This window comes from Petaurus breviceps, unplaced genomic scaffold (genome assembly GCF_028583685.1).
Source record: "Petaurus breviceps papuanus isolate PSGF00001 unplaced genomic scaffold, PetGlider_PUasm1.0 188, whole genome shotgun sequence".
Taxonomy (NCBI): Eukaryota; Metazoa; Chordata; class Mammalia; order Diprotodontia; family Petauridae; genus Petaurus; species Petaurus breviceps.
Window position 1 is genome coordinate 22736682 of NW_027185804.1, and position 23292 is coordinate 22759973.

Here is a 23292-nt window from a genome sequence, read left to right on the forward strand (position 1 = left end):
CAAATGGCTCTCAGGGCCTACGTGAACATGCACCCCCACAGAAGGAAGTCCCCAAGACATCTCGCGCTCTCCCAATTCCCAAGAAGGCGCCCGCGTTTTGAGCGGGTCAGCACCTCTTTTGGTGATGAGTGTCTGATCTTCTGTCCGCAGGGGGTTGCTCTTCTCCCACTGAATGTATTTCTTCCACATGTCCACTTGCTGAGCCTCCTGGGGCGTGTTCTGGGGAGGCACCGAAGGGGCATTGCGGTCCAAACCTTTCATTACTGTTTCATACTCCTAGAAAAGAAATATTTAGCAAGTTTTAGTAAGTCTATTTTCTTGGCTTGAAAAAAATTCCATTTTATTTTCAGAATATGCAAGCCTTCAGGAATTTGCTCATCGGGCTCCCTGTGTGGGAGCCAGCTCACTCTTCTCTGCAGGAGTCCTGTTTTAGTCTATGTGCTGCCCAAACGAGCACTGGTGAGCCAAGGACATTTGAAGTATAGATGGAATGGAAAATCGTCATCCACATCAACTGTCCAAAGGGCTTTTTCAAATACTGGTCATTTTATTATAGCTTAAAAGTACTGGTGTTTTGCATTTCAAGAAAAAAGGAGGGCTGATGGTGTGATAATGGGAAACACTGCTGTCTTGACTGCTCCAATAGAATGGCTCTGAAGCCCCTTCCTTTGGGTCCTTGGGGGGTGATCTAAGAGATCACACTGGCAAATAATGGAGCAACCTAATGATTATTCACCTTCTAAAAATACCTCTACTTTAGCTTTTCAATAAAGTACAATACAATAGGAATATTTTCTTCAATTTCCTCTAAGATGAATGTAGGAATATAGAATTCTCTTTGACCTACAGGGATGGGCCCTGAGGCAGACCGTCTCACGAAGGTAAGCTTAGGTATTTAGATCAAATCCAGTTTGTCATTCAGGTTTTGTTTCCCTCTTTGCTGTTATGCTTGTGAAAAGCAATTTTAACTTTTTTTTTTTTTAGCACATATTCACTTTGTATTTTATTTATCAAACAATATTGGCCTTTAGTGAACACTAATCCAGGCTGACAGCAGAGTAGCAGTAGAATACATTCACATAGCACTTTACAATACACTAACAATCTTCACCCAAGGAACCTCAAATTCAGTACTTGTCTGAGGTCACACAGCCACTGTCCTAGAACTGGGACTGGAATCCAGGGCCTCTGACTTTCTGTCCAGTGGGCTTTCTAATACTGGACATGGGACCTCACAAAGAGCAATGTATTCATAATTAATTATTAAACTAAACATACAAATTAAATTCCAAACCTTTGCCACACGCCTGGCATTCATGTAATCTCTACTTCTATCTTCAATCATTTTTTTGGCTAGATGTATGTTGATGCCCTAGAATAAAATATGCAGAAAACATGTTACATTATTAACATTTAAAAATTCTAGCATTTATTTTAAAGCCAAAAAATTCTGAACAAAGAAGTACTTATAGCAGGTTGCCTCTCTGTTTATAACTTTGACTTTCTGAAAATTCAAACAGGACTACAAAAGATACCTATGAGGTCATAATTCCTTCACTAGTTTATAAAGTGCTTCCAAATAAGCATGGAGATAATGAGGAACTACCTTCTAAACACAGGCGTCCTCCCCTGACTAGACCAGTTAACTTAGCTGGTTAAGATATGGTGCTAATGAGGCAGAAGACCATCAGAGAGCATGTGAGCCAGCCCTCTCACCTTACAAGGGAGGACCCTGAGGGTCAGACAGGGGCACAAAGGTGCCATAAATCAGAACAGGAGAGGAAGCCCGGTCCTCTGATCCCAAGTCAGTGTTCTTTCCACTACGCCAGATTGCCCCATGGCTTCAGTTAGCTCCCACCAGTCACTGGCGTTTGAGAGGACATGATGAATGGCTCAGGGAAAACTGTCACCGACACCAGAAAAATCACTTCAATCACAGGCCCTCCTGATAGGTCAGCAGCAGTCTATATTAATTAAGGGCAGCATAGTTTATTTTCTACTTAATTTTTTTCTAAATAGTTAATATTCAAGATAGAGTCTAATCAAAAATGTCCTTTGTACTTCACACTATTCAGTCAGAACATACTTAGAAGTAACTCTTCTCAGTAGTACACAGAAACTCAAATACTCCTCAGAGCCCTGTAGCAACCGTTTCATCAAGTGTGATGAGGAACACCAATGACCAGGCACTAGGAAGGCCAGAATTTTCAATGTAGCCAATCAGTGACTATTTACCTCTTCATATTTATTATAGTCTCTCCAAAGTTGCTCAATATTGATCATTGGGTTAACACAACCTCGCTGATAAACTCTCCTGACAGCTGTTATTCTTTGATTTTCTGCATAAGATCCAACAGCTTCCCTGTATGACAGATAATACATGTCATTTTTGCTATCACACTAAAACAACAGTTGAAGCATAAAATGAAATTCTGAAAATACTTACACGCCTTTCAAGAAATTGATGTAATCCACCCAAATCTGAGAAATAAAATAAAAGGTCATTCACTTTCTTTACCTATTTATATCCATTAAATTTGGTATAAATACTTTTATAACAAAACATACCTGATAAGACATAATTTCCATTCCAATTTTATCCAAAGCAAAGTCATATGCTTGTGCCATTTTTTCTCTGAAATATAGGTAACAAAAAAGACCTCAATTTAATTCATTAATTGAGCACTAGGCCTTGTGCTGGGGATTCAAACAGATAAATAAAACAATTCCTGCCCTTAAGGCACATTCTATGAGGGGTGAACTAGAAAGCACAGAAAATGAAATGCAAAATATGCAGTCAAAGCAAAATAACTGGGGAAGCACTCACAACTTCAGAGCTCAGAGGGCTTCTTGTAAGAGGCCATACCTAAGTTACGCTTGACAAGTCAGGAGGGAGAGCATCCCAGGGGCACAACCTATGCAAAGGCAGGGAGGTGGGAAACAATCACATGGACTTGGCAAGGGAACTGCAAATAGACCAGTTTGGCTGCAAAGTAGAGGTGTAAGAGGGAATAATAAAAAGTCAGATTTATAAGCTGTGAAATCTAGAATCTAGATACTGAATTATAGATCTGGAGATATCTATATAGATATAGATATCTAAATCTAGAGATCTAGATATATCTGTGTTGTTGTACAGTCTTGTCTGACTCTCTACACGTGGAGTTGTTTTTGGCAGGGATACTGGACTGGTTTGCCATTCTCCAGCTCATTTTACGGATAAAAAACTGAGGCAAAGAGGGGTAGTGTAAGCCAAATCTGGCTGTGTGACAGAGGTCACACAGTTAGTAAGTGTCTAAGGCCAGATTTGAATTCAGAAGGATGAGTCTTCCTGACTCCAAGCCCAGCATTCTATGCACGGCACCACCTAGCTGCTTGTTAATACATCTGTAAAGAGTGAGATATCTAAATGCAGAGATAAAGATGTATCTATAGAGAGATCTAAAGAGGTCCAGTTCTACAGATACAGATATAACTGTTTATAGGGTCCTACAGAGACATATCTATTTCTCTAGACCTAATAAGAAAGTAAGGCTGTCTAGACTGAATAGAAAGATTGGTGGAGCCATGCTAGGCAGGGCTCTAGATTCCAGTAGAACTGGCACCTGATGCCAGCAACAGCAGAGGGAGTGACATGGCCATAGCTGTGACTTGGGCATATGGACTCAGTAGCTGGATGGAGTCAGGGAGGGACAGTCTGGAGGTAGGGAGACCAGTTATGTGGCTATTTCAATAGCTGAGAAGAGGTAACAAGGGCCTAAAGTAGGTTAATGACTGTGAGGAAGAAATGAGAGATGTTGTGGAGGTAGAAGTGATAACAACATTCAGAAAGGGAATCTAAAATGTCATCTACAATTAGAACATCAATATTCTTTCAGCAAATTAAAAGAAGCCAGAGGCAAACAAAGATGCTGATTACCTGGCTGCAAACATAGGATGCAACAGAGCAGAATGTGTCCAAGAGCTCAATTTTTACTTCATTGGCCATGCCTGATTCTCCTTTTAGCTCAGAACAAATTGCAAATGGTCAATAGGTCTATGTATACCTTCTACTGGCTGACACATAGTGTTATTAATATTGCTAAAATACCATTTTCCAAACATCAACCTCCTGTTCCAAATCGTTCATTGTTTCTCTGCTGACTACAGGCAGAAGTCTAACACCTATACCATAGCATTTAGGCTGATCCCTACACTTCCGTCTTCAGACTACTCTACAGCCAAACCGATCTACTCCTTGTTCCCTGAAAACAGCACACACAGAGCCACCCCTCCAAAACACGCCATTCCCTGTCAGAACTGCCCCTCTCTCATCTCCTCTACTTACTTAAATCCTACTCCTCACAGAGTTTAGTTTTGTTAAACTCTGTATTGTTATTTGTACTTTTATGTCTCCCCAGCTGGATTCTAAGTCTCTCAAGGGCAGGGACTCATATTTTTTGTATCCCCAGAGACCGAAAAGCCAAAAGCAGTCAATAACTGCTTAGTGAAAATGCTGAGAAGCTGCAGGCATAAAGACTATGTAACAGGATGGAGAACACTTAAAAGGGTAGGAAAATAAGGTTTTCTATAGAATGACTGTAATGTGCTTTAATCTCCTTTTTAGAATATGTCTCAGAATAAATCTGTTAGAAGGTAAGTATTTTGTTCTAGAAGACAGTAAAGAGTCCTGCCTCAGGTCAAAGAGAGAGTTCTGGCTATGGCCATATAACTCACTGGTCTGCCTGCATATGAAAAGCGTCCAAGGCTTAACCTCATTAATATACAAAAGATGCTCAGATTAAGGACAATTCTGAGGTATCACCTTATACCCATCAAACTAGCAAAAATAATTAAAAGTAAGGAAACGCAATGCTGATGGGATTAAGAAATAGGCACACAAGTTCATTGATGGTGGACCTGCAAACTAGTAGAATCTTTTTGGAAAACAATCTGGCAATATGCCAAAATTACAGAATAATCATGCCCTTTGAATGAATAATTCCATTACTGTAAATATAATGGAAGGTGTTATAAAAAAGGTTAAAGAAAACCCCCTACTATCTATTAAAGGTTTTTACAACAGTAGTCTTTATAATTACCCAAAACTGGAAACAACCTAAACAAACTAAAATAAGGGAACAGTTACACGAATTGTTGTATATTGATGTAATGGAATACTATACATAATGCAATTAAAATGGACAAATAAAGAATATAAAGAAATCTAGGCCTTTACTAAATACCATAAAGAAAAAGAAAAGCAGATGAACTGAGTATTTTTACCCTGTTTATTTATATATTTACTACAACAAGTTAAGAAGAAAAATGGATGAAAATAATGGGGACTTAGAAATAGAGAGTGAAAATTGTTTTATGTTTTTAAATGCACTTGTTATTTATTAACACAAATATTTGGAGAGTAAATTTGGTTATATGTGATGTTTAATATTAAGTATATGATAAATAATGTTTTAAAAAATAAGGCAAGGAAGAAAATGAAAAATAAAACCACAAAATTTTAAAAATTAAAAAAATTAAAACTGCACCTAAAAAGACAAAAGAGTACATTATCAGCTGAAAGTATCACTTAGTCCCCACAAAAAAAGAGGATTGCCGAAAAAGTCCTGTAAAATTATTTAAGGCCACATCATGCAATTATTTAATTGCCACATCATGCAAACTATTGACACAGTTGGCATCAAACTCAGCTGAATTCTGGTAAGTATGGTGTTTCAACCCAAAAAAGCAAATATGTATTTGAGGGACCACCAGAAGTACATAAGCCACTTGCTTTCACTGAAACTTGAGAATTTTTTATGTGGCTGGGTAGAAGACCCCAAGGTCTAAAGACTAATCAAATGTGGAAATGTGGAAATCAATTCTTTCCAGTTCATACATTTTCCCTAACTCTTTTTAGTGTCTGAGAGCAGTAATAGGAGTAAATTTGAAAATACGTGTCAGGATTATTTTGCACTGTGGGGCCCCCTGGCTTAACTTACTTGTAGCTGGGTAGTTTTCCCTTGGTTTCTCTGACATAGGAAAGATAACACTTCCATAGATCAATATGTAAAACCTTCATAAGGCATCTCTGAAATAACTGTTGACACAAGAGAATATAATTAGCTATGTATAATAAGATTTCACTTGTACATTATTGAGGTGAAACTCATGAATTTAAATTCAGCAGAAAGAAAAAGAATTCAACTGCATTAGAGAAATTTTGTATTCTCATAAACAAAGGTACATAAATATGAGGAAAAGAACTTCTATAGTCTAGGTTGTCTTCATTTATAAAGTGGAGGCTTAAGCAATCAAGCATTTTCTTCTACTTATTGCCACTAAAATATAATTGCAACTACCAGTTAAACCATTTATTTTGAGTATGTTTGAATGGACACACTCACCTTTTCAACCTTGTCATAATTTTTAGCTTTAATCTGCAGAGAAATAGAAAAAAATAACTTAAATTTTTATCTTTAGAATAACAGAAATGAGTTTTTATACAATGTTATTAATGGTGTCTTTTCTTAGAAACCCGTTTTTCCTTAAATAGCAAATACTATGAGAGTATGGAAGCATTATGGAAGCAAAGTTGGGCTTGTAAACTTATTTTACTTGGAAAACTATCATAGCACAATATTTTTCATAAACTTTTAAAATTAAGGCAGATAGCCTTGATTGCATAATTATCAAATAAGACAAACTAGGTAATGAAAAGTGGTCCTAGGACAAGCAGCAGCATAGGAGGGGCTTTTTAAGGAAAATTCTGTTAGAGGAGAGATTTCAGGGAGATACTTCTGACTTTAGGACACAGGTCCTATGATGTAGGGAGAAAGAGACCTCCGCACAGGAGAGACTGTTAAGGAAGATGTCACCAGGAAAGGAACAAGGGTAGGTGCATCTGTCACCAAGGGAAAGCCCATCTGGTAGTTTTTTATTTTAAACAATCATACTTGCTGATTAGGCATTTAAGCTCAGTTATTTTGTCCTGCTGAAGTACAAATACTAATAGTACACTCTAAACTGGTGTCTTGGGACAAAGCCCAGTTACTCCAGGCTTTGAAGTGACCTCACAACTTGCACAAAATATTGACTCCACAGCCAAAACCAAAAGCAAGAATCTGTAGGAGGGCCACCTGACAGAAGGCTATTTGGAATGTGTACTGAAGATAATATTTGATTCAAGACTTGTTTTTACCAAGTAGCCCCAACTAGAGTGACGGAATGAAACTATTGGGAAGGCACTGACGTTAATTTCAGTGAGTTTCTGAATGTAAGTATGTAAGTATGTGTATGCATGTATGTGTGTATGTATGTATCACAGCATATGAGTCCAATTATTAGAGAATTGGATCTGTGGTTAATGAATATAACTGTCAGGTCTTTATACTTTAGTAATGTGAACTCATCTCTCTCAAAGCCATAGAATGATCTATCATATTGTTTGTTTCCAATGCTCTAAACATTGTAGTTGATGAGATTAAGATACCAAATAGGATTACAGATAGTTGGCAAACATAACATTTGTTGTTGTTGTGGCAGCTAGGTGGCACAGTGACTAGAGGGCCAGGCCTAGAGTTAGGAAGACACCAGTTCAAATCCAATCTCAGACACTTACTAAATGTGACCCTGGAGTCATGAAGAGTCTGACACGACTGAAACAACTGAATCAAATAGTAGGCAAACAGTACATTACATTATTTCTTACAAAATTACTGTAGTTAAATATATTATTATTATTATTGTTATTTTTACATGCACCTGGGAAATAAGATATACAGGCACTGGGGGATGGAGATCCATCTTGCCCTACTGGAAAGTTGGAGGGGGATGGAGGATATATAGGAGAGAGCAGATTGGGGGGGTATACAGTAAGATTGCTATTTTGGGGTGGGTAGGGGAAAGATGGGGAGAAAATTTGTAACTCAAAATCTTGTGGAAATGAATGGTGTAAACTAAAAATAAACATAAAATTTAATTTAAAAAATTACTGTAGTTACAGTTTTAACTATTTTTAAGCTTCACTTTATACCATCAAACGTTGTGTTTAAGGTCTTACTATAAGGGCAACTGGTGATACAATTTATACACCTCCCTTCCCCCATAGCCTTCAGGGATCTTACTGAATCAAGCTTCTTCCTTAAGAGGGAATTCCTGTGTGCTACCCTGCTCCCCAACAAGCATTATTCATCAGCATCGTAGAAATACAAAATACCCCAAATGATGAACATTCATAACTATTTCCAACATTCCAATTGGTTCTATGTTTTCCACTCTTATTCATGGGCCACTGAAGGAAGTACCACAACTGGACTCACTAGGTACACTATAAATTCATGTTATCCAACTTCAACTAGGCCCTTACTGCAGCAAGGTAAGTCTTTTTATTCCCTCTAAATGATGCTCTAGCTTATTCTCCATAGAAGCTAATTTCAAACTTTCCCTTGCTTCCGTAAGCATCCCATGTCTCTCCTCCCCTTTTCAAAGGAGGACCTACCTCCTACTTTACTGAGCAAATTAAGGCCATTAAATGTGATTCCCTAGCCTCCTAATTTGCTTAATTTCAAAACCTATTGACATTATCTCCACTCTTTCCCCAAGTCCAATCTATGAAGGCCAATCCTGCTATACATGCGGTTGATCCCATCCTTTGACTTTTTTTTTTGCCCTTTTTGGAGGGGGGAATGCAGGGCAATTGAGGTTAAGTGACTTGCCCAAGGTCACATGGCTAGTTTTTGTGTTAAGTGTCTGAGGCTGGATTTGAACTTAGGTCCTCCTGACTCCAGGGCCGGTGCTCTATTCACTGAGCCACCTAGCTACTCCCCCTTTGTCTTCTTTAAATAGATTACAACCTCAAACATTCCTTCTCAATTCTTCAGCCTCTTCCCACTGCCTCAAACATACCCAAGTCAACCCATCTTTAAATAACCTTCACTAGGTGCCACCATCCCCTCAAGCTGTTATCCAATAGCTCTCTACCCTTTCCTAGCCAGAATCTTTGAGAAAGGTGTCTACACTATTCACCTTCATTCACTCCTAAACATTTTTCAATCTGGTTTCTGACCTCAACTGCTCTCGTCAAAGTTACCCATGATCTCATCCACTTTGACCTATCTGCTGGACACACTTTCCTCATGGATGCTTAGTTCTCTCTGGGTGTTCATGACACTTCCTTCTCCTGGTTCTCCTACTTGCTAAACATCCTTCTTCCTCTCCTTTACTAGCTTATCATCCCCATCACACAACAGTTTACATGGGTATTCCCCAAGGTTCCATTCCAGGGATTTCAGGAACCCTCTACATGCTATCTTTTATTTAATTGTCATCTCCTATGAACACATGCCTGGCACATAGTAAATACTTAATAAATATTTACTCATTTATGACATTTATATCTATACATCTTGCAAACCAAGTCTCTCCCCTGAGCTTTAGTTTTACACCACCAGCTGCCTATTGGCCATTTCAACCATTTTCCTTTTGAAAACTCAACTGTTAGCAAACTTCCCTATCTCTGTAGAAGGTGCCACCATTCTTCCCGTGCTATCCCTGAATCCTTTCTCTCCCTCACGTCACATATGAAACTGCCAGACTTTGCCATTTCTTTCATTACATCTCGTGTTTGATCCCTTCTCTCTATTCACACAGCTACTGTCTTAATTCAAGTTCTCTTTGCCTCTTGCCTGGACAACTGCAACAGCTTTGTCTCAAGTCTCTCATAGCACAAGTCCATCCTAAATTCTGCTGCCAAAGTAATTTCCTTAAGCACAGATCTGACCATGTCTCTCCTATACTTAATCAACTCCAGTTGTACCTAATTGTCTCTAGGATAAAATATAAACTACACTAGCTAGCCATTAAAACCCTTCATGATCTGGCCCCAGTCTATCTTTTCTGCCTCTTCGGATATGACTCCCCCCTGTTTCCTGCATTTGAAATCCAGCCAAATTGGTCTTCTCTCTTTTCCTCACATGACAATTCATCTCTAAAATCCAATTCCTTTACACTGTCTCAGATGCCTAGAATACATTCCTTCCTCTCTTCTTCCAAAATACAGCTCAAGCACTGCCTTCTGCAGGATGCCAGTCTTGATCCCCAAAATTGCTACTGCCCTCTCTCCCAAACTATATGAATACGGCTTTGTATTTATTCACTTTATATCTATTCTGTATCTACTTAAATAACACACTTGTTGCCTTCCCCATTAGAATGTATGTCACGAATATAAGGATTGTTTCATTCTGTTTTCCCAGTGCCTAGCAGTGACTGCACATAGTAGGCACTTAATCAATATTTGTTAATTGATGGTGGTAAAACAATGTAATAATGCTTTTATAATTTTTACTATATAGAATGGAAGACTGTCTCATGTCCTCAACAATCTGCAGCTGGTAGCTGACTCATCATTCAACTGAACCTACTTTTTTCCAAAATATCCCTGACCTATAGCTGTGACAGATTTTTCTCAGACTTCATTCATTCTGATGTAGCTAGTCCTTTTGTCCCTGCTGAACACCCTTCTCTTCTATGTTTTCCACCCTAGGTTTTCATTATAGTCGATAGTTAGTGTACAAAGCACTAGGTCTGGAGTTGCACCTACCTCTCAGGGTTGTTGTGATGATCAAATGAGATCATATTTGTAAAGTACTTGGCAAACCTTAAAGCATTATATAAATCCTAGTTATTATTAAATGGTAGCTTTTATGATTCTCTCCTGAAGGATTTGTTTGTTTAAGGATTTTGTTGTATCTCAGAAACTAAGCTCCAAGGGTCATGGGGAAACGGGGGAAAACCTTTGCTCTAAGCTAAATCTTGATCAATTAATGAATAGTACCAATAGGAAGTGCCATTTAAAAACATTATTAAAAAGTTAACAATTTTTTTCATAGCATCTTGGAATATTCATTTCTGATTTATGGATATGCTAGAACAAATGCTATTGGAATTTATTACTCAAGCTAATTATGTCTAGACAATTACTGCAACATGTTATGATACCATTTATACTTCCTAAGATAAAAAAAGAACATTTGGTTTTAAAAATCATACATATGTGTAAAATGATAAAAGTATTTCATAAAACTTCACCATTTGCTCTTTCCATAAGTATTTGGGATACTTCTAAAGTGAAAAAAGAATGAGGCAGCAGAGAAGGCATTTAAGGTCATTTCAGAAAGTACAAGTCATTGTTTTCAATAATATCCAAGATTTAGTGCATTGGCTAAAAATCAAGTATTTCATTTTGAGGAAAAAAATGTTTAGTTCATTAGAGTTTTTTAATAAGGTTCAAAATTTTCTAAATTAATTAACAAACTGTTAAGATTGTGACTAATTTGGAAAAAATGTTCCTGATATTTTACAATCAATTCATGACTTGTAGGTCATTCAGTTAAAATTCACAATGGCACCCCAGACCCTAAATGATGAAAAATTGTCTTTTTGCAACTTCAGTTTTCATGTGAGTTTAATATATAAAACTAATTTTCTTGCTGATGGTAGAATGGTAGAATTTGTACTTTCCTTTTGAAATATGTAAAAATCTATCCCTCTAACCAAATATCCTCTTCCTTATTTTAAGTATAGACTGGTGTCTTGGTAGAGTGCCATCTATTATACATAGGAGCATTTTTATTAGCGGTAGTCTCCAAGGATTATTTAAAATAAAAGAAATACTGCATTTTTATTATATTTGTTCTGCCCTGTGCATGAAGACCTAAGAGAGATATAAGCATTCAGTTTATGGAAAATATATCATAATTTCCTCCTATAGACATATTAGTATGAATTCCTGTGAAATCATAATTTTAACTGCAAAAGGATTTTTAAAAACTCTGATATGCCAGATTCTAGCATTCCGATCAACATTTTTCATCCTCAAATTTTCAAAGAAAATTTATCTTCAAATCTGAGGCCATGTTAAACGATAAAAATGATTTAATTAAAAAATATTGTGGCTATAAGCATTATTATCAGTGTGTATAATTAATACAGAATGGTTCTATAAGACATATTAAACAATGAATCTTATATGCTGATAGCTCTATATAGCAATGCCTAGGAAGAAACCAGGTGGACCACATGAACATAGCAGGTCTTTCAGTTTATTATGTGACAGAAATTGAATCAATTTTGCCTTTTCAGTTACATTTTCACAGCATCATGGAATCACAGGAAAGCTCCGAGTTTACACACTATGAGGATAGACTTGCGCTCTTTCTCTCGTTTCCCTAGAGAACGTAAGTTCCCCGAGAACAGGGACTGTTTTTTTATCTTAGACAACTAGTGATAGGGTTGATACTTGGTATCAAAGACGACAGGGGCTGTTTTATCTTAGCTTACTAACATACAGTATCCAGAAAAGAAAATGCATTTTTTTTTATGCCTTTAAATACCTTCTGACATTTAATAATTGCTTAGCCCTGGACAAATTACCTCTCTGAGCCTGTTTCCTCATATGCAAAATGGTGGTAACACCTTCATCAAAGGGGCCTTGGTCAGGATTAAATGAGAATTATGTATTTTTCCAACCATTAAAACACCATATAAATATCAGATTGCTCCCTCCTTAGACCCACAGATTTGTGTCCCTAGTTCCATTCCTAGATCATCTTGACATCTCTTACTTCCTCTGAATCCCAGGGGAGCAAATTTGTAGTTAGAAGCATCTCCACAAATGGCCAAAAATCTCATTCTGATTGACTTTTGAAGTAAAAAAAACATATATATATAACTAATAAAATGTGGCACAGTGCAAAGAAAAATGGATTTGCCATCAAGAGGATAGCATTTCATAGTGTGGATCTATCAGCTCTGCATGAACTTGGGCAAGTCACCTGAGGACCTCAGTCTCATCCTCATTGCTACAAAATGAGGAAGTTGGACCAGAAGATGTTTAAGGTACCTTCATTTGAAATTAATAAGAACTATCAACTTTGCCCTTCAATTTATCATACTTTATTTTCTTCATTTTCATTATTTTTAAAGATTGCTATAGTTGTTTATATTAAAAATGTTTAATTATCTAGTGATTTACATAAAATATTGCCATTTTAATAATAAAATTTATCTAACCATGTTATATTAAAATATTTATACCTCTAAAAATAATTATAATTGTATTCTCTAAAAATTGCTAGGGTACACAAATTAAAGACATATTTAAATAACTTTCTACAAGTGGATTTTCTTTAAAAGGTGGTAAAAAATAGAAATCCAATTTAGAAATTTGACATATACATGTATATACACACATATGTATGTTATGTATACACATACATATAAGGCCTAGACATATCATTTGAACTACAATTTGAAAAGCTGTACAAAATCATCTTGATTACATCACATTGTACCATATCAAATACTTTGCCTATCTGTCTACTCCTTTACCTATACTGAACTGAAGTACAAAATTAAAATGTCAGTGACTTTCTGAGTTAATTCTGAGTCTCTTCACTAATTGGAATAAATCACATTTAGTCTAAATAATACGGTAATAGCTTTTATGGATTGTTTCTAAAAATTACACATTCTAGGTCAACCTTTCAAATTCAGTGCTTTTCCATTATACCACAAATTGATCAGTTATCATTTTTCACTTTGGAAATTATTCAAACAAATGTGGTTTTCAGTCAATTGTGGGGAGCTTAAAAGTGCAATTTATGACCCTAACAGACTTCATTTTCAGATGTTTTCAGATAGTTTTGGCTTATAACCTAGCCCCACAAATTTCACTAACTTTCTATTCATGATGGCTTCTCTTTTCTCTTCTCACTATACTCTTTCTTGTTAATCTCATCCACTCCTTCTGAACACACAGCTCCTAAATCAATACATCCAAACCTAATTCTAATGACATCCCATCCCATCTCACCAACTGTTTGCTGGATATCTCCAATTGAATGTCACATAGGTATCTCAAATTCAACATGTACAAAATGGAATTTATCTTCTCCCCAAATATATTCTTCCTCTAAACTTCTTTTTTCTGTAACATTTTTATTTATGTGTCTCCAGTGCCTGGTACATAGACAATTAGTAAATGCTTGCTGAATTGAGATGATGCATCTGATTTAAGTGAGCATTAATTTACAGATTGTGAGCTATACTTTCAAATGAATTAAGATCAAATTTCACTTGCTTACTGCATTACTTTGAATACTTAATTAAATTAAATTAACTTATGGAAGTTGGGTTACAAGGGCTATTGTTGGGGAGAAAAGTGAATTTTTTTTATATGTTGAATTTCAGGTGACAGAGACAGCAAAATGGAAAATGTCTAAGCATCTCTAAGTATGGGACTGGAACTTATGCTAGCAAACAATTTTTTTTTAAACATCAGCAGAATAAATTGAATTAACTGAAGAAGAACACTTAAAGATATGAGAAGGAATCAATTTTGAGGAAATAGTTGTAAATATTTTTATAAGGTTAAGAACTAATTAGGGAGTGCTCACAACTAGGGAGTGAATAGAGGAAACAGAAAGGGTAAGATCAAGGAGACCAGGAAGTAAAGATTTTCCAGAAGGAAGTAATAGTCAATAGCATCAAATACAACACAGAGGCAAGGAGACAAAGGATATAGAAAAGATAACTGGAATTGAGAATAAATAAAATAGTCCTGAGAGGGCAGTTTCAGAGATCCATTAAATACAAGTTGTTGTTTTTTTCCCCAGAATTAACTATTCCTATTTTAAAGTACTTTAAGTCAAAGAAATCCTAATGCTCTTGGCCTAGCCTACAAAACCAAAGGAAATGAAACAACTGCCAGGAACACGTGGTAATGTAAATAAACAAAAATAATTATTCCACTGCCTCAGGTACACTTTTAACCTGAATAACTATGAAGCTTGCCAATACTCCATTTCACAAATTGCCTTGTCCTTGGCCTATGTGTCATACTAGACAGTAAACTTTTTTAATTCTTTCAGATCAGTACTGTGGTGTAAATACATAAACTTTCTTGTTAGTATATATTGTTTCAAAATAATAATCTTAAAAATTCTAATAGCAAAAAATCTTTTTTTAATTGGAAGTTAATTTGGGGAGGATTCCTTTTGGTTTGAAATACTTCTATCAGTAAATTCTCAAAGTTTTTGGAGTTTAGACTTTTGTCATACCTCAAAACATGGAAATACCTAAGGATGTCACAAAAACTATATTTGCAAACCACTAATCTCTGAGTATATGAATTTCCTACTTGATAGCCTAAGTGACATTCAAGGAAATGGAGATAACCCCTCATATACAACTATAGAATGGGCAAACTATGTTTCTAATATAAAACAATTTTTTATCGTTCTTTTTTAACTTTAAAAAAATTCTCCTTCTTGATAATGTAAAAGTCCTACCTGCATAAAACATGAATCAGTGAATATACCTTTATTCAATAAATTTCCTTTTATTATTATTTTTTTGCAATTTTCAGGGATAATTTGAATGGCAAGCATATTTTGCCATATTCAAAATATCTCATTTTACTTTGAGTGTTAGGGAGTTGATTGTCATTAGGTTATTCATTCTTCATAACTAAACAGAAAGATGATGGTGGTAGTGATGCTGGTAGAGATAAGACTGCCATTCCATATAGTAATACTTGGTTTCTTTACTCTCAACGAATCAGAATTGAAAAGGACCTCAGAGGTCATCTAATTCAACCAGTACCCGAATGAAGAATCTCTTCTATCACATACCCACAAAATGACCATTGAGCCTTTGCCTGATGATCTTGGGCAAAGGAATTCATTATCCTTGAAACAGCCCACTAAGTTGTAAATGGAAGCTTTGACATATGTTAAGACTAAATCTTTCTCTTATAACTTTTATCCATTGCTCCTAATTGTGCCTTTGGAACCAGTTGTGTGTGTGTGTGGGACTGTCTAATCTTCAGCCACATGAAAGGCCTTCAGATATTGTGTATTATATCTCTTGCTTTACAGACTCAAATTCATTAAAAAAAAAAAGTTGTCTATACTCATTGCCTCCACTTCACAGAATCTGAGAAATTGGAAGGTTCTTCAGGAACCATCTACTCTAAAAGAACCATTTACTTTAAAAGAATCATAACAGCTAACAAGTGGTTGTCAACACTCTATTTGAATATCTCCTGAAGCTCATTCTACCTCCTCTCCTCTCACTTTTCAGCTTCATGCAGCCTGCTTCTAACTTCATCATTTAACTGAAATGGCTTTCTCCAAAGTTATGATTTCTTAATTGATAAACTTGATGGGTCTTTTTTCATTCCTCATCTTTATGTCTCCTTTGTACTTAGCATTGGCCACATTCTCCTCCTAAATATGCTTTTTTTCTCTAGGTTTTTGTGATAATATTCTCTCCTGATTCTCCTGTCTGCTCCTCAGACTTCTTTGCTGGTCCATTCTCCATATGTAGGTGCTCCCTAAGTCTGTCCTGGGATCATTTCTTTTCTTACACTCTCTCATTTGGTGACCTCATCAGTTCCCATTGGTCCAATTCCCATTTCTTTGCAGATGACTCACCGATCTATACATATTCTGCTGAAGTCCTTTTCATGAGCTCTAATCACATATTACCAACTGTCTTTTGGGCATTTCAAATTGCATGTCTTGTAGTTACCTCAAACTCAATATGGTGCAGTAGCTAGTACTGGATGTGTAATCAGAAAGACCCAAGTTCAAATAGTCATATAATCCTGGGCAAGTCACTTAACCTCTATTTGCTTCAGTTTCTTCATCTGCAAAATGAGAATAATAATAGCAACTACCTCCCAGGGTTGTTGTGAGGACCCAATGATTTGACATATGTAAAGTGCTTTGAAAACCTTAAAGCACCATATAAATGCTAACTATTATGTCCAAAACAGAACTTATTATTTCTCCCCTGACCAAACTCATCCTCTTTTCTGAACTCCCGAATTTCTGTTGAGGGCACCACCATCCTCTAGTCATCCACATTTACAAACTTGGTCAGTCTCAACTACTCACTCCCACTTACCTCACATATCTAATCAGTGTGCCAAGTCTTATTAATTCTCACATTCATCCCCTTCTTTCCACTCAACACACCACTGGAGTTGATGTTGCTGAAATAGTGTAAGTGGTCTCCCTGGCACACTCCCTTCTTACACTGCCAAGGGATGTTCCTAAAGCACAGGTCTGACCATGTCACTCAATCTTTCCTCTAGAATCAAATACAAAACTCCTCAACTTCACTTAAAGCTCCTCACAACATGAGGCCAATGTGCCTATCTATCCTTGCCTTATCTCCACTAGGCTCCCTCCCTTCAGGCACTCTACTGTCCAGTCAAGCTAGACTCCTCACTGTTCCCCACCTGTGCCATTCCTTCTTTGCACAGGCTGTCCTCTCCACACTTGGGATGCATGGCCTACTCGTCTTCTCCTTAAAATCTCTAGCTTCCTTCAAAGAGCACCTCAAGTACTACCTCTTATAAGAGACCTTTTGTTTCTCCCTGCTGTTATTGTCTCTCTCCCCACCCCCACCCCCCCCCCAAAAAATTACTTTGTACTTATCCTAAAGCGACTGGGAACAAATGAAGATTTCTCAGTAAGGCAGTGACATACTCAATATTGGTTTTAGAAATATCACTGTGGGAGCTGTGCAGACGATGTATTGGAGAAGGGGTAGACTGGATGCAGAGGTTAATTAAGAGGGTAAAATTGTAGTCAAGAGGTGATGGGTCTTGAACAGGGAAAGCGGCAAGATGAGCCAAATGAAGGGTATGGAAGAGATAGTGTCAAGACAAAATAAACCTACAAGACTTGGCAACTGATTGGATAGTGTGGAGTGAAGGAAAGGGAAAGACGGTATTGACTTCAAGGTTGCAAAGCTAAATTGCTTGATTCTTAAGGAATCTATTATCAATGAAGATCACTAATCCTGAAAACTTATAAAACTCATTTTGCAAACCCTGAATACCAAGCACATTCTTCTTTAAAATAAAATGTCCCACCAAAACCACCTTATCAAAATAGTCTTTCATCACTACAACTGATGGGTCAGACATTATATGTGCACTATTCCACCTGGCAACCTATTGTCCTACAAATTTTAATTCATTCTTCCCTCCAAATTTTTAGTCAAGAAAACACAACTCATATTTGTAATTTGACCCCCAAAGTCTTTTATATGTTGTATTTTACCATTTCCTAAGTGTATTTTATTCCCAAAGAACCACATACCCCTGCCATGAATTTGAGAAGCAGGTGAGATGAATAGGTTCATGTTTAAAACCTGAATAAAGAACTGATCATAATGTTTACAATTTTTAAATTTCATTTATCTAAATTATACTCTTATTCTATTTACTAATTACTTTTAACTTGGTCAACCCTACCTTTGAAATGAATGTAAGAAATTTGACAAACATTAGATATTTAACACACAATGCGAAAACATTCATTTATATTAGTTCTTTGCTTCAGTTATATGATCACTCTAAATTGCTGTAAATCTCTTTTTTCTTAAGTCTTTTAGGGTCAATACACTCATTTTTAACCTCCATTTTCAACCCTTCTCACCTTTTAGAATTATTGAGATAATGAATTATATATACTTGTAATTAAATTTCAATTCCAATCCTGCCTTGGCTACATATGTTAACTATGTAACCTTGGGCAAGTCATTCACCTATCTGGTTTTTTTTCCTCATCTGTAGAATAATAGGGTTAAAATAAATGCTGAACTCCTGGCTCTGAATCTAGGATCCAATGATCCTAACTGCCCATAAATACAGACACACACATACTTGTAAATAGGTCATTTTTTAAGCCACCATTCCTTTTGAAATTACAATTCAATCTATTTGGCAAAACCTAAATCATTTAGTTTAGGAATATTATGACTGCATTCTAGATCATTTATATCAGGCAGAGACAGGACATAATTTTCCTAAATCTTTTTTGTTTAAAAAAAGGATATAACTATCTAGCAAGGAAGGGGATACAGACTATGGACTAAAAATTCTACTTAAGCTAGAATTTTGAGGCTAAGAGATCTTATTAGTTTGTGTGTATCCCAACTTAACACAATTTCTAAATCACACGTTCCTCGTGCCGTGTATCTGATACATAGTTTTAATTTCTGAAGCAGACATTCCACATACCACAATATTCAAGTGTAAAATGTAGTTTGAGATATACCTTTAGAATTTTGGGAAAGGGCAAATAGACAGAGTATCTAAAAATGCACACTGGCTAAATAGGTATCACATCCTCTTTACATCAACAAGGAGAACCAGGGAAATGCTTTCAGATGGGAAATTACTTGTTGGAGACAAGAAATGGATTTTGAAATTGTTTAGGGAGGAAATTTCCTTGCTTAATATTGATAATTATTAGAAGTTAATGTTTGCCATACAAACTGAAATTTAATTTTCTCAAATTTATATATCACCTGAAGATTAGTAAAGTACTTGAAAGATTAGTAATAATACCTAGTATGTATATACCACTTTAAGGTTTGCAAAATACTTTATAAATCTTATCTCCTTTGATTCTCACAACAACCCTGGGAGGTAGGTGTTGTTATCCCATTTTGCAGATGAGGAAACTGAGGCTAAGAAATTAAGTAACTTGCCCAGCATCACATGGTCAGTGTCTAAGGCAGAATTTGAATTCAGGTTTTTCTGACTCCAGGTCCAACACTTTCTTCAGTGAACCACACCTTCATAGAGATAAGGCAACTAATGTTCAAGAGGGGGATTTGCCCATGTTCAAGAATCTATATTTAAATATGTTTCTTGACTCAAATTTCAGGGTTCTTTCCTTTTTAAGTTGTCATAAATTATATTGGTCTTAATGCATACATACACACACACACAGACGGATTCTTTGTTAGTAACTTTTGAGTTAAGAAAACTAAAGTAGGATAATATTAATTATAACCAAAAGTAAGAAAACACAATTAGATGGGAAATATATTTTAATGGATCAATTTTTTAAAAGAAAGTTAATGCTGTAATTTTACTATTTTGGTGGTACCATTGATAAAAACAAGGATGCACCTTTTCTGTCACAAGCCTATTGAACATTTCATAAAAGGTTAAAAAATTTAGCAAGACTGAGGGTTGAGTTGGGAGGCCCTTGGGGATGATGCCTGGATCGGGTTTCATAAACAGAAGCCAGTATTTTCTTTCCAGCATTCTTGGGTATTTTGAGAGGTGACCAGTTGTTTGTTCAGGCTATAACTTTAAACAACCAAACTGAAGTTCTATTGTGACCCCATCTCTACAACCCAACTGCTAGCAAGGATAAGTTTATTCACTGGTGTTCCAGTGAAAATGCTTAGAATTTCTTCAGAGAATCAGGTTTTCTGATCCTGCTGCTTTTTATCAACCAAACATATAGGAAATGTTGCAAATTTGCCCCCTAAAACAAGAGTGTTTTACTTATTTTTGTTATAAACCCCTTTGGCAGCCAGGTGAAACCTATGGAACCTTTCTCAAAATAGTATTTTATTAAATGAATAAAATGCTTAGAATTACAAAGGAAATCAAATATATTGAAATAAATGATTTGTTTCTTATGCAAGATCATAGACCCCTGAAATCTATCCATGAACCCCAAGTTAAGAACCAATACCTTTCAAAAAGTAGGAATGAATTTTAAAATTTGTTCTGGAGACATTCAGTGGTCAGGAGATGTAGACAGAATACTCCTGTTAAGTCTTCATTTCAAGTTAAGAAAGTATTAAAACTGGCCAAAAACTTTTAAAACACCAAATAAGTTCTAATAGGTCACAATATTACATGAAAAATAATGGAACAACAGTTGTACATAAGAAAGCTATTCAGTCATATAAATACTTCTTTTTGTGATTATCCTGTTCTATCAACAAAATCTTAATACAGACTGGATGACTCAAGAAAAGTGATGCTACTAAAGTGATTAGTTTGTATTTAATTCAGTCCATGCAGGGGTGTTCAGAATAAAAACTGCTATTTAAGAAGCTAAGTTATATAAGACATAAAAATCTAGTCATCTTTATATGTATATGTATACACACACACACACACACACATATATATGTATATTACATAAAATCAATCTTGTTTCTTCCATGGTCTTTTCCTTCTGTTTTGGAAAGTAATTAAATAAATAAATGGAAACAACCTACTGAATGGAAGAAAAACATCCTGTGGTTCTTATTATGTAAGGTATTTCCAATTAAAATTATTCAAGAATTAACAATGAAAGAATGAAAAATGAATGAAAAAGAATGTAGAATATATATATGCAAACATAAATTCAAACATGATAATATAGAACAGGAAGCCTAAATTTTTAAAAAATGAAAATTAGATAAAATATCTGGATTTATGCCAAAAAAAAGTATTAAGTCTCCATATAATAACAGAACAAATAAAAGTTTCATATGCCAAATCAAAGTATTGGTCCCCATATAGTAACAGAACAAATAAAAGCAATAAGTATGTATTAAGTGCCTACTATATGCCAGGCACTATCTAGGTACTGGGGACATAAGAACAAAGAATGAAACTATCCCTCCTCATAAGGAGCTTATATTCTAGGAGCGGAGGCAAGTACATATAAAGTGAATAAATAGATGGTTTATCCCCAAAAGTCTTGGTGTGGTTATAAGCTTGCCGGGTGCACTAAGACTTTTGGGACACCCTGCATATACGAGTTAGTAAAGTGGAAGGGAAGGCAGTTACCACTTGGGATAAGAAAAGCCTTTGTCCACAAGATGGAACTTCAGTTGATCCTCAAAGGAAGTGAGGGACTTGATAACACAGAGTTGAAGAGAAAATGTCAGGATCAAATATGTGCTATGGCAATACTGTATAGGACAGACTGGAGTGGCGAGAGACCAATTAGGAGGCTGCTGCAATAATCTAGGTAAAAGGTAAAGAGAGCCTGAACTAAGCATTCACCACTAAGGTAGTGTGAATGGAGAGAAGGGATAAGAGGCAAGAGATGTTAAGGATATACAAAAGGCAAAATTTGGCAACCACACATGTGGGGTGAGAGACGATGAGGAATCAAGGATGACTCCAAGGTTATACACCTGGGAGACTGAAAGAATGATGGTGCCTTTGATTTAAGTAGGCAAGTTTTCAAGACAGGAGAATTTGGGGGAAAGATAAAAAAATCCAATTTTGTTCAGTTTTTAAGATGCCTCCAGAACAGTCAGTTTGAAATGTTAAATAGGAGACTTGATACAAGACTGACAGTCCAGGAGAGACTAGGGCTAGATATACAGATGGCTAAGTCATGTGCATAGAGATGATAATTACACCCATGCTAGCCAATAAAGTTACCAAATGACAGAAAGTAGAGGGAGAAGAGGGCCTATGACTTAGGTTTGGGAAATCACAATTGTGATATGGATAATCAGCCAGGAAAAGAGAAACAATGCTTGGACGGTTAAAGGGAAAACCCAAAAAGGAGAAAGTCTTCAAAAGAAAAGTGTCTAATGCAGAGAAGGGTCCAGCCTGTCTAATGTAGCAAAGAGGTGAAAATGAAAGACTAAGAAAAGACCATCATATCTGGCAATTAAGAAATTACTGGTAACTTTGGAAAGAACAATTTCAGTTGAATGATGTCAGAAGCCAGACTGCAAAGGTAATTTGAGAGAAAAAGTAGAAACGAGTGTAGACAGCTTTTTCAAGCAATTTAGCTGAGAAAGAACTATAGGATGAGAGCTTAGGGGAATGGTGGCATCTAGCAAAAGATTTTTAGAGATGGGGGAGACTTGGGCATGTTTGAAGACAATAGGGCCCAATATATAAGGGAGAAGTTGAAGATTTAAGAGCAGAAAAGATTGTAGTTGTAATCTGCTGAAAAAGACAGAAGAGAACCGCATCAAGTACACATAGAAAAGACTGGCATTGGCAAGAAATGCCACCTTTTGTCATAGACTGGAGGAAAGGAGGAAAAAGTTGGAGACAGCATCATAACCAAAGGCTGTGTCCATTATATCATATTCAAAATTCAGCACAACGCAAATTAACCTTTCCATTATAGTTTCTCAGGATGACTCAGTTCCAGTTGGTAATTAATTTTAATAATTAAAAATTTAATAATTAACTGCACATTTAAGTCAAAAAGGGATTTGGGGGAAGTTATATCACATCTCTGGACTTCTTTCCTCACAAGTATAATGAGGGTGATTGTGATTATCAATATTAACAACAAAAGGAGGTAATTACAAATAACTTTCCAAGCAAAAAATCATATTCAGAGGAACAGATAGAAATAAATATAATGTGTTCAGAAAGTAGTAAGTATAGAGACCTTAGAGACATACTGAAGATTCAGTTCGCATTAGATATGAGATCATGATATGAGGGGA

The 23292-nt window shown here is 36.0% G+C and overlaps 1 protein-coding gene across 1 annotated transcript in view; it reads right to left on the reverse strand.

Annotated features, from left to right (window-relative positions):
* The window catches only part of CSTF3 (cleavage stimulation factor subunit 3), a 78140-nt gene that overhangs the window by 11697 nt on the left and 43151 nt on the right, over positions 1-23292 (reverse strand). The window contains exons 4-10 of the mRNA XM_069091381.1: positions 6387-6419; positions 5982-6079; positions 2569-2635; positions 2447-2481; positions 2236-2362; positions 1295-1372; positions 114-276 (exon numbers count right to left, since the gene is read on the reverse strand). Of these exons, the coding sequence (XP_068947482.1) occupies positions 114-276; positions 1295-1372; positions 2236-2362; positions 2447-2481; positions 2569-2635; positions 5982-6079; positions 6387-6419 (601 nt within the window). The remainder of the gene's footprint in view (positions 1-113; positions 277-1294; positions 1373-2235; positions 2363-2446; positions 2482-2568; positions 2636-5981; positions 6080-6386; positions 6420-23292) is intronic.